This window comes from Artemia franciscana, chromosome 10, assembly GCF_032884065.1.
Source record: "Artemia franciscana chromosome 10, ASM3288406v1, whole genome shotgun sequence".
Lineage (NCBI taxonomy): Eukaryota > Metazoa > Arthropoda > Branchiopoda > Anostraca > Artemiidae > Artemia > Artemia franciscana.
In genome coordinates, this window is record NC_088872.1 from 25,540,267 (window position 1) to 25,552,970 (window position 12,704).

The 12,704-nt window shown below is 36.4% G+C and overlaps 1 protein-coding gene across 2 annotated transcripts in view; it reads right to left on the bottom strand.

The window, feature by feature from the left end:
* LOC136031972 (BTB/POZ domain-containing protein 10-like) overlaps positions 1-11,821 on the bottom strand; it is a 36,332-nt gene extending 24,511 nt beyond the window's left edge. For both annotated transcript variants that reach the window (XM_065712000.1, XM_065711999.1), the window contains exons 1-2: positions 11,566-11,821; positions 6,856-6,978 (exon numbers count right to left, since the gene is read on the bottom strand). In XM_065712000.1, coding sequence (XP_065568072.1) covers positions 6,856-6,978; positions 11,566-11,669 — 227 coding nt within the window. In that variant the 5' untranslated portion in view covers positions 11,670-11,821. The remainder of the gene's footprint in view (positions 1-6,855; positions 6,979-11,565) is intronic.
* Positions 11,822-12,704: the final 883 nt, after the last annotated feature.

The window sequence follows — 12,704 nt, forward strand, 5'->3', positions numbered from 1 at the left end:
TGAGGATTTTTAAATGTCAGCAATGCATAAACCTAGCCCTTTTACTCGAACGGATCCGTCTTTGCTTTTCCTTTTGCAAGGTTGAACGTATACTATTAAGGGGGACTCGAACACAAAACTTCTTATTTTTTCCGATTTTCCCCATACTTTTTACAATTTTTATGTAGCCTGGCTGTCTATTTTTGCTCAGATGAATCCCCCCCCCCAAAAAAAAACATAATTTATTTCGCACATGACTGAAAATAAGTAACGGGTAGGCACTTACAGCAGAATTTGCGTTCAGTCAAATCTCTTTCTCTTTCAAATACGCTATTTTTTGTTTAAAATATTTAACTCATCTTTTTATGTCTTTCATCAGATCTTAGTAAATTTTATTGACGTATGCGATGACGCGTCATGATTTATAAATTTACACAATTACAGAAGACAAACTCAAACCGGCGTTTTTGAAGAAGATCACGTCTATTTAAACCAAAAAGTTAACCTCTTTCCGCAGTGTCCTCACCTGAGTACGTCATCTTCTCAATTTAATTTGTACCGCTAGGTGGCTCGCAAGCCTTCGTGAAGACAAGTAGTTTTGTACAAGCTAGTCCAGGCATAGACAGGATCTTGGGGATTTTCTTGGATTTATCACGTCCTGAACCAGGTAAGAATCGAAATTTTTTAACTCAGTAAGCATGAATCAAAGGCACTTGTCTTTTTTAGCACGAGTAATTAGATGTTTGACATTTTTTAAACGACTGGAACTTTTTTGGTTATGGAGTGCCACGGCCGTCACGTATGGAGAGGAGAGACCCCCCCCCCCCCAATATTTTTGGAGATTCGGTACAAAAAAAAGATTCAGTAAAATTGTGGGACGAAGCGCCGTGATTTTTCCGATTCCGCCAATTTTGCCAGTTACATAAAAACCACGAGAACTTCACTCAGGAGTTTTACAGACTCCTGTCGTGATTTTACAAATGGTCCCATAATTTTCCATCTGACTAAATAAAGAACATGTAAATGGTGACAGGACCTTTACCAAAATCTTAATATCGGTCAGTAAACACAGCAGTTTTACCGACTCGTGCAATCATTCTATATACCGTATTCAAAACAGACATTATGCTAATTATTGATAAAAAAAAAAAAAACAGTCGGTAAAATGACCAACCAGTAGGCGAAATTCCTACCCTCCCCCCCAAACATTTTGGCTAGTAACGACCCTTTGGAGCACTGATATGAAAGTTGAGTGTTCTCATTTGAGGACAGTGTGCAGAAGCTTATGTTTTTCAACATAAACTTATGTTTTTCAAATCAAGAATATATCTCCATGTCTCTAGAAATATACACAATGCAAATGTCAAATAAGTTTCCAAGGACATTTACAGTTTTCTTTTTCGTGTCCTCAGCTGAGAACCGTGTGTAATGGAAGATAAAACACTAACCGTGGTTAGTGTGATACGATTTGGTGCTTATTGCTCTTTTTCATCCTTGTCTAATACTTCCTTTTTAAGGACCCTCTAGAAGAAGTCGGCAAATCCAAAGTGAAGACCGAATTCGGGATATCTTTGACGAGATTGATAGTGAGCAGTCTGAAATGAAGGACTTATCTGATAGCGAGGAGGAGGAAGCATACGTGCCTACTGATGGTGACGAAACTCACAAAGAAGAAGACATCCAAGATCATTGTATCTTGGATGTCGATACACGACAGCCCGCTTCAGAGACAGGGAAAAACGGAAGAGGAACGTCCCTTACCATAAGATACCCTTTCTCACCAACAATGACAATGGAAACCTTCCTACAAAGGAAGGAAACCTTCCTGCCCCAACTGCACGAACTTGTACTCTGTACAGAAAAAAGGTTTGAGCATTGGTACCACTCCAGATGAGATCAAGAGACTCATTGGCATGCATGTTACAATCAGTGTCTTCAAGTTCCCTATATTCAGGATGTTTTGGTCCCCAGCCATTAGGATACCCTTGTTTGCTGACGTAGCATAAACCTTTCTTATGGGGATATCTAAGGTAGATAGTCATGGAATAATTTCTACAAGCCATTTGAAGGCAATTGGAGACCCCAAATAGAAGTTTTTCAAAGATTTACGACTGACCATGTCCACAGCACTTTGAAAACAATTGGGTAACTGATATTCTTCTCATTATATGAACTTTGCCTACTAAGAAAGCCTACTGGAATTGCAATGGGGATGATCGAGATTTTGGGGTTGACTCATGACGGACAATGTCCACTGGACTTGTATGTAAACAGGGGACTGAATTTGCTTGGACTCACAGGCAAACAAGTAACCTAAGCTTAATAGGCTCCTCCACTTAGAGTCTCAGGCACACTACCATGTTTCAGGTTTGACCGTGTTTTTTTTTCTGAAAAGTATGAGCAACATTTTTCTTTCTCAATCTAAAAACTATACCGTTATCAAACTAACATTGTAAAATGTAAATTGGGGTTTTGACTTTCTGTTTCGAAGATTGTAAAATGTAAATTGGGGTTTTGACTTTCTGTTTCGAAGATTGTAAGAATCAATCCTACTGTAACTAATAAGAATGAGTGTCCTTATTTTGCCTTTCCGAGTTCAATACCCAATCTGGCCTTCTTGGGGAAGGGGTCCCTAAATTCTTCCAACCAAAAATTTTACCTAAATTATACCAGACCTTGTGGTTAGATCCTGACCAAACTTGATGGGAAGCAAAAGCTAGTGTCTGTTTTTGGTCATTTTGGGGTTCGACCTGATCCTACCTATTTGGGCACAGGTGCATGCAGGTCTTAGCCTTTGGGGGGAGGGTTTCAGAACATTTTTATGGCACTTGGTATTAACCAAGTGACATATAGCAATCGCCAATTCTGTCGGTCTGTCTGTCGGTCCCGGTTTTGCTACTTTAGGCACTTCCAGGTAAGCTAGGACGATGAAATTTGGCAAGCTTATCAGGGACCGGACCAGATTAAATTAGAAATAGTCATTTTCCCGATTTGACCATCTGGGGGGAGTGGGGGCCCGGTTAATCCGCAATAAATAGAAAAAATGAAGTATTTTTAACTTATGAGCGGGTGATTGGATCTTAATGAAATTTGATGTTTGGAATGATATTGTGTCTCATAGCTCTTATTTTAAATCCCGACCGGATCTGATGACATTGGGGGGAGTTGGAGGGGGAAAACCTAAAGTCCCGGTTTTGCTACTTTAGGCACTTCCAGGTAAGCTAGGACGATGAAATTTTGCAAGCGTATCAGGGACCGGACCAGATTAAATTAGAAATAGTCATTTTCCCGATTTGACCATCTGGGGGGGGAGTGGGGGGCCGGTTAATTCGGAAAAAAATAGAAAAAATGAAGTATTTTTAACTTATGAGCGGGTGATTGGATCTTAATGAAATTTGATGTTTGGAATGATGTTGTGTCTCAGAGCTCTTATTTTAAATCCTGACCGGGTCTGATGACATTGGGGGGAGCTGGAGGGGGGAAACCTAAAATCTTGGAAAACACTTAGAGTGGAGGGATCGGGATGAAACTTGATTGGAAAAATAAGCGCAAGTCCCAGATACATGATTGACATAATCGGAACTGATTCGCTCTCTTTTGGGGTAGTTGGGGGGGGGAGTAATTCTTAAAAATTAGAAAAAATGAGGTATTTTCAACTTACGAACGGGTGATCGGATCTCAATGAAATTTGATGTTTAGAAGGATATCGTGTCTTAGAGCTCTTATTTTAAATCCCGACCGGATCTGGTGATGGGGGCGGGGAGTTGGGAGGAGGAAACCTAAAACTTGGAAAACACTTAAGAGTGGAGGGATCGGGATGAAACATGGTGGGAAAAATAAACACAAGTCCTAGATAGATGATTGACATAAACGGAACGGATCCGCTCTCTTTGATCTCCATGAAATTTGATATTTAGAAGGATATCGTGTCTCAAAGCTCTTATTTTAAATCCTGACCGGATCTGGTGACATTGGGGGAAGTTTGGGGTGGGGAAACCTAAAATGATGGAAAACGCTTAGATTGGAGGGATTGGGATGAAACTTGGTTGGAAAAATAACCAGAAGTCTTGCATACGTGATTTACATAATTGGAACGGATCCGCTCAATTGCGGGGGGGGGGAGGGTAATTCTGAAAAATAAGAAAAAATGACGTATTTTTAACTTACGAAGGAGTGATCGGATCTTCATGAAACTTCATATTTAGAAGGACCGCGTAGCTCCAATATCTTATTTTAAATCTCAACCGGATCAAGCGTAATTGGGGGGGGGGCAGTTGGGGGGACCGGAAATCTTAGAAAATATTTAAAGCGGTGAGATCAGGATGAAACTGGATGGGAAGAATAGAAACCTGTCTAAGATACGTGACTGACATAACTGGGCCGGATCTGCTCTCTTTGGTGGAATTGGGGGGGGGGGGGTAATTTTGAAAATTGAGGTATTTGTAACTTATGAAAGGGTGACCAGATCTTAATGAAATTTGATATTTAGAAGGATCTTGTGCTTTAAAGTTCTAATTTCAAATTCCGACCAGATCCTGTGACATTCGGGGGAGTTGGAGGGGGAAACCGGAATTCTTGCAAAACATGAAAATTGGGGTATTTATATCTTACGAATAGATGATCGGATCGTAATGAAATTTGATTTTTAGAAGGAATTCATGTCTCAGAGCTCTTATTTCAAATCCCGACCAGATCTTTTGACATTGGGGGAATTGGAGGGGGAAATCTTGGAAAAACACTTGGAGTGGAGGAATCGGGATGAAGCTTGGTGGATAGAATAAACAAATGTCCTTGATACGTGATTGACAGAATCGTACTGGATTCGCTCTCTTTGGGGGAGTTGGGGGGAGGGGTTCAGTGATTTGGCGAGTTCGGTGCTTCTGGACGTGCTAGGGCGATGAAAATTGGTAGGCGTGTAAGGGAGCTGCACAATTTGACTTGATGAAGTCGTTTTCCCAGATTCGACCATCTGGGGGGCAAAAGGGAGAGGAAAAAATAAGGTATTTATAACTTACGAGTAGGTGATTGGATCTTAATGAATTTTGATATTTAGAAGGACTTTGTGACTCAGAGCTCTTATTTTAAATCTTGACCGGCATTAAGCCTCTTATTTTCCTTTTTAAATCAATCTATTGATTCATAGAATTTTGTTAGAGCTCATACTATATGATCTCTTGGCTCTTAGCTCTTCTCGCCTCGTCAAAAGTGCCATATGAGCTCTTAGCTCTTGTTTTCTTAAGAAGTGGGAAGAAAGGTCAATACCAGAGTAATTCCTCTCTTGGGCAAGCATGTATGATGGACGACACATGGGATTTAAATTGCTTAAACCAGAACGTTTAATAGACAAGATTACTGAGTTTCAACAAAATATGAGAGAAAGTGAATTAATTTACACTTTAAACCTTGCGTCCAGAGCTTACCCAACCTCTGTAGACGGCACACATACCCAAATTCTCATTATCAGAAAATCTACTAGAATGTGTTTTTGAATCTTGAAGGTCAAAAGGGTACATCTGCAATATTTAAGGAATGGCTAAGGGCATGTTGAGGGCTATGCTGAACCGAAGCAATAGACATTGTGCACATCCAGGTTGTCACAAACGTATCTGCAACATCTAGGGAATGATTAAGTGTATTAGGTTGAAAGTTTCAGGGCATGTCGAACTAAATCAGAAGGTATAAACTGCATCAAAGTTGACAAAAGTGCATGTCTGTAATAAATCAAGCATGACAAAGAGTGTTAATTAACAGCTTAGGGGACCCAGCTGAAATTTTGAGGGAAGAGTGGACAAAGGGATCCAGCAGATCTTAGATTATGACTCAGGGGATCTTGTCAAGCTTGTCAAGGAAAGTTTGTCAAAGGAGAGCTTGGAAGCCTGTCAAGAACAATAAATACTTGAAAAAATATTATTGCATTGATTCTTGTTCAAAATATCCTCTTTTTGTTATTATTGATCTGCCTAAATTAACAGGTCATGAAGACACCTCAACTAAAGTCTCACAACTCAGGGAAACTCAATCAGAAACAAATCTGATTTCTTTTATTCTTGACATTTTATTTTTGTTTTTTCAACAACAGCTCAAATGCAGTTATTTAAACAAAAAAGTAGCAAAAACAAAATTTAACACAATAAGATTCTTAAAATGAAGTGGTAAATCCATATCAATTAACATTTAAGGTTGTAACAACGTGGTGTTTAGAATGGCTTCAGCCCTATAGAAGACCAAGCATTAGCCAGCTTTTCAATCTATTCATTTGGAAAATATTTCCCTTATTTTAGCTACAATATTCTATGTACTCATTCTTCCAGATTTATAGTTATTACTAAATTTGCAGTAACATTTTGTCCAAATATAAATAGCAACTCAGAATTTCAAGTATTAAGCAGGGAAACCGAAAAAAAAACTTTGTAAGCATTCCTTTTATTTACCAATAAAGAAAAAAACAATGTCAATTGAAAACAAACAGAGTTAAAAAAAGAGAATCTTCTTCAGTTATTAAAGCAAAATAAAATCACAGAAAATCAATATCACACAAAGGAATATTAACAATGTCCTTACAAAGCTACTTTTAAGTGACGTAATGACATAAAAAAGTCGTGGTGTTTTAGCTTTTTTATATACATAACTTCAATAAATCAGACTTGCAATTCTGAAGGAGCAAGCTGAGCCCAAATAAAGTACAAGCCTGTGAAAAAACAATGGTTTTGGACATTCAAATATCTTCTCATGGGTACATAATTTCTGGAATGTGCAATAAAAACTTACAATTCAATGCTTTTGCAAATTGGAAACGTTAATTGGCTAAGAAAAAAACAAAGAAGAAAAATTAAGAATACTTTTATTTTTGCTTTAGGAGACAACTAAAAGACATACCGAGATTGTGGAGACGAATTAGAATTTGCACTTAAAGGGCGTGTAGGGGTGCTTGTACCAGGGCTTTCACTATGCCTTTGTACCAAACAGGGCTTTGGCTTTGGCTGGGGACTTGAATTTGACCTAAAAAGAAAACAATCTAATTTTTTACATCTGAATATTACCTTAAGATAGAATTCCTTCTCCCAACCTGAGGAATTATTTGCAAGATTCAGGAGAAATACATGAAATGTTACACTGTCATTTGCTAAGAATTGTATCTTATTAGGCTAACAAATGTAAAACAACATTTAAAAGTTGTTATTTATGGTTCAAATCCTGATATCATTTTTTATACTGAAGCCTGCTAAGATTAGAAATAACCACCAGTATTATTTGAATTGCACTTCCGCACCCTTAAAAAATACATAAAATTTATGTCTATCAAATTGTTTACCATCATAAAATAGAAACCCAATCTTAGTTTTTTTTTTTCTGTAAGTTTTCACCTTTTGTGTGTCAAGTTATACATGGGCTAATTCAGAACTTAAAACAAGCAGAAACTAGAAATAAAACCTAAAATAAATAAAACTTACATTAAATAATGTTACTGAGCTTATAACAAAAAGGAAATCACCACAAGTAAAGATTCATTACTGCACTTCAAACTCTCAAAATCCTAAATTGTCATATGCACTTTACTGAAAACAAAACAGATCTTTTTGAAACTAGAATATTTGCTTAGCTAAATAATTTTTCCAGAGGTCAATTTTGAAAAATAGAAGTCTGACATCAAGTCACAGCAAGTACATATTTCATAAATGGTTTGATTTCCAAAAAAATTGTATTTACAGGTTTCTAATCATTTTAATTACAAATATGAGTCTATGGTTGAAATATAGTAGTGCAAATTCAGAATATTGTTAACAAACATTTTGCGAATGATGTTTTGTTTTTTTCCAAATTTTGTATCCATGGTTAAGTAAAATACTGAAGTTATCAAGATGAAAGTCTCCATGAGTCTTGGAATTCTTTAGGAAGCTAAAATGCATATTTCCCAGTTGGTTCTTAGAATCCTTTTCTTCAGCCTAGTTCAGTCTTATGCTTCATATTGTCCTGTTATTTGGATGTCAACATTTCCCTCCTCACTGAAGCCACTTTCACAATTGTTTGGCACAGTTGTAAATACTATATGCATTTGAAGCTCTGCTCCCTGAATAGCACTGTGATGTTCATGCTCCTCTATGCAGTTGAATGCTGGAGGCTAAATTTCTGACTGGAGGATCTTGTCCTAGCCATTGAAAACATGTGTCTTAGAAGAATCCTGAACATGTTGTGGCAGGAAAAGGTCACAAAGGAAGTTTGTCAGCAAACAAGTCATCCATTGGTGACAAATCTCCTGAAAAGTAGAAAATGGATGTACTTAGGCCATGTCCTTTGTATGCCAGAGGATCAACTCCCAAAAAAAGTAAATGTATGGCATCCTAAAGGAAGACAGAAAAGAGGGCAACCAAGATGCCTTGAAACCAGGATCTGGGAAGAGCAGAGCTATCTCTTCTGCCACAATGGGAGGATGACAATGCTGCTACTCATATCTGTCAGGCCTTGCAAGGCTATCTACCTGCCCTATTCCTGGCTCTGGTGGATCCAAGGTCATTCAGCAGGGCAACTAGCATGGCATGAGTGCTGCCCAGGGCAGACTCTAAAAGTAATGTGTGCTTTCTGAGTCTAATGAATAACTACCTCTTTCCATGCCTTAGAATGGACTATTGTAGAAAATAATGGGAATAACACTAATACAATTTAACAATATTTCTTTTCCCTGAACATGATACTTATAACAGAGTACAACAATCATTTATACAAATAGTAAAACACAATAAATGATTTGATTGCATCTATGATGCTCTGGGATGAGAAATTAAAATGTTAACTCCAAATTTGTGACTCACTGTGTGTAGGACCACTGCTTCAGAGGCAATATTTTCTATTGTCAGTTTTGGCTGCTGTTAGTGTCTTTTTCTCTCTTGGCACTTGGGACTGGAAGAACTGATATGGCAGGGAGTAGGAGATCTCCATACTTGAACAGGTATGAGTGATGTAAGAAAGCAAATATTTTCAGGTTGGTTGGATGTGTGTGAATGAGTATACCCAATAGGGGTATACTAGTGTAAGATTTGAAGTGTAGATGCTTATTAAGTATGTGGCTTGGAGTGATGGTTAAGTGTTCATAAATTTCAAATTCTTTTACTGAATGTAGCTTACTAGCACAAGAGCCTCAAGCTTACACCAGTAGTCAAGGCAAATTCTTTAATAATGGCCTCAAAATTGATTTCATTTTTTTATTTCATGCTCTATAGAGACCGAAGTAAAGTTTGTCAACCTGAGATGGCTCATACTTGATTGGAGATAATTCTTAATTACTTTCAACTTTGAAGGGCTTCACTTGTAGCTGGCTACAATTATTCTAATGATCCAAAACAATTACCACATGATTAGTATGTTACAAATATATGAGATTATAATTCAGATTATATATAAGATAATTATAAGATATCTTATAAAAATATAAGATTGTATTGCCAGATAGACTCCAAATTCAAAGTGTCCTTCAAGAACTATTCTCTGGTCTTGAGAAGCATAGATGAGCTTGCAAAGCTGCCTTCTCTTAACTTAGAGCTTAGCTCTGTTTAAGTCCTTGCATTCAGGTCCTCAAGGCATTACAGATCCTCAAGATTTCACAGTCCTTCACTTCTTTCAATTTTGAACTCTGATTGCTTGTTTTGGGATTATCAGGGGTATTAATATCCAGCACAAAAAAAAAAAAAATGCAAAAAAGCATGGTCATGCGAGCATTCAACTTTGGTACCAGCTATTTCCACTTTTGACTCCAGACCATGATCTACCACAACATTCCTAATAGTTGTTTTGATGTCTTCACAAATTGGAGATCAATCTTATGTGTTCATAATTTATTTTAGAAGTGACCCTCTGGTATTTTTATGGCACTTGAAATTTACCAAGTGACATTCAGCAATTGCAAATTCTGTTGGTCTGTCTGTCCTGATTTTGCTAGTTTAGGCAATTCCAGATAAGCTAGGATGCTCAAATTTGGCAGGCATATCAGGAACCAGACCAGATTAAATTAGAAATAGCTGTTTCCCTGATTTGACCATCTGGGGGAGGGGTAAATGGTTAATATGAAAAAAATAGAAAAATGAAGTATTTTTAACTTACAAACAGGAGATTTGATCTTAATAAAATTTGATAGTTAGATGGATATCATCTCTCAGAGCTCTAATTTTAAATCCCAACTGGATTTGGTGACATTGGGGGGAGTTCAGGGGGGAAACCTAAAATCTTGGAAAATGCTTAGAGTGGAGGAATCAGAATGAAACTGGGTGGCAAAAATAAGCACAAGTCCTAGATACATGATTGACACAACTGGAACAGATCCCCTCACTTTGGTGGAGTTGGGAGGGGGAGGGTTAATTCTGAAAGATTAGAAAAAATGAGGTATTTTTAACTTACAAACAGGAGATCACATCTTAGTGAAATTTTATATTTAGAAGGACCCTGTGACTCAGAACTCTTATGTTGAATCCCAACTGGCATTAAACCTCTACTACATGTTCTCAGTGCTAAAATTATTTATAATAAGGTTAGTTTGGGTTGTGTCAAAAAGTGTTTAATTTTGAATTTCCAGTAAAAGCAATTATTATAGTCATAAAGAATATAAAAACAGGCATCAAGTGGTATAGGCTATTCATATTATTGGTAAAGTCAGTTATGGGCTATGAACTGTCACAAATTACCCAGCTGGCTAGAAAGTGAAAGTGAACAATCTTGGATATTAACATTAATGGATGCAAGAGTTCTTTACTTGTCTTTTGACTTCCAACTACACAGAGATTACTAGTGATAACTGGAATTAGTATTTAAGATATAATTTGTACAACCCTAACTTTTCCCTTGGCTTCAAAACCCTGCCTACTTTACACATTTTTAGTTTGCCCCACAAAGGAGGAGGGTCAACCAGAAATGGATGCACTTCCAGAATAAGCATTTCTAAGTGCTATAGTATGGAAACTATGATGCTTTGCAGCATAGTTTCTAGTTTAGACAGCTTGTGATGAAACTAAAGCTTTAGGTAAAATTCTAGTTAATTGACTTCTTGCTATCTTGGAAAGGGTTTGGATTAGGAAAGTGAAACTTTCAGGGAGGGGTCTACAGGCTAAAGTATGTACTGGGAAGGTATTTTCAAGTACCTTCAGTTACTAGTTGCTTCTGTCTGCCTTTATTTCAGAAAATGCAATTCCTGTTATTTGAGTAGAATTTTGAGCCATATCAATGTTTTTTTCAAAATTTAGGAAATGTATTTGCATATCTTTAAAAACCATATAAAATCGGATTGAGCAAAGTTATAAAGTTGAAAACAATTTTGTTATACTTCAATTAAGCAGAAGATCTATCTTGCAAGGTTTTGGTTTTATAATACACATATTTTTAAAGGTCATCAAAGGTCAGGGCCCTCTAGAGGGAGAAGGAGTGGAGGTAGGTAGGCTACTTGAAAATACCTTCCCAGGACATACTGTAGCCTGTAGACCCATCCCTGAAAGTTTCATTTTCCTAACCTAAACCCTTTCCAAGATAGCAAGAAGTCAATTAACTAGAATTTTACCAAGCTTTGCTTTCCAATTAACAATTGTCTTGAATGACATGAGAACTAACCTCAATCTTTGTCTGAATACTTTTTTCCTAGATCCTGTCTCATCATGACTGTGAGAAGCATCTTCATTTTCACTAGAAGATTCATATTGGTTCCTTGCACCCATAACAGGAAAACATTGATACAGAATTTTGCAGTCCAAGTTTAACCTTAAACGATGAATTTAAGAGGTAACCACTCAATATTTTCTCTTTATGACAGTTTTTATTGGGCTACCTTTGAGCCAAGGTAACTCGCATTAATTACGTTTACATAAAATAATAAACGACAATAATTAAAGATATATGTCAAAATTTCTTATAATTTTGTATATAAATGTCAAAAAATATTTTACACGTCTAAATATATGCTATATAAAAAATATTTGAGTCAATATACTAACTATTATCTTATTTTCTAGTCTACATTTCATTCTTGAAGCGGCATCTATTCAGCAAGTTAAAATAAATAGCAGCATAATAAACCGAAATTAAACAACCTAGGTCCAAAACACACTTGGTGCTTTTTCCGATCTGATTTTTTAACGCTGCTATATGGAAATATTTGTGCAATCACCAGCTTTTTAGATTTTAAGCAATTTAATAATATTTTCTTTTTGACGTTAATTGACACTTAGACAAATTTTCTTTGAGCAGCAAGCATTCTAAACTTCAACAACTTCTACTAAACTTCAAACTTTTGGTTTTCTGTTTTAAGATTTTTGAATTGCTTTAATCCATTGTCAAAATATATTGAAATATTTGTTCAATCACCAGTTTTTTACATTTTAAGCAATTTAATAAAATTTAAAAAGAGCCCCAATTTTTTGAGCTCGTGTAACGGTTTTAACGTATAACGGCATAACGATGAAGTAGTGTAACGGACAGCCGGATGGACTATACATTTTTATGTATATATATATATATATATATATATATATATATATATATATATATATATATATATATATAGATAGTATAACTGATTCATGTACTGCCGTTTCAAGAAATATTGTGAATTTTAATGACCAATTTGTCACACGACTGGAGCCATATCTTGCAGTGGTAAGATAATGGGCACATTAGGAAGTAAATATTTGTGTTTATGCTCGTTCATTTGGAAGTCTTGTTTTTATTCTGGTTTATTTCGTATATGTGCTTGT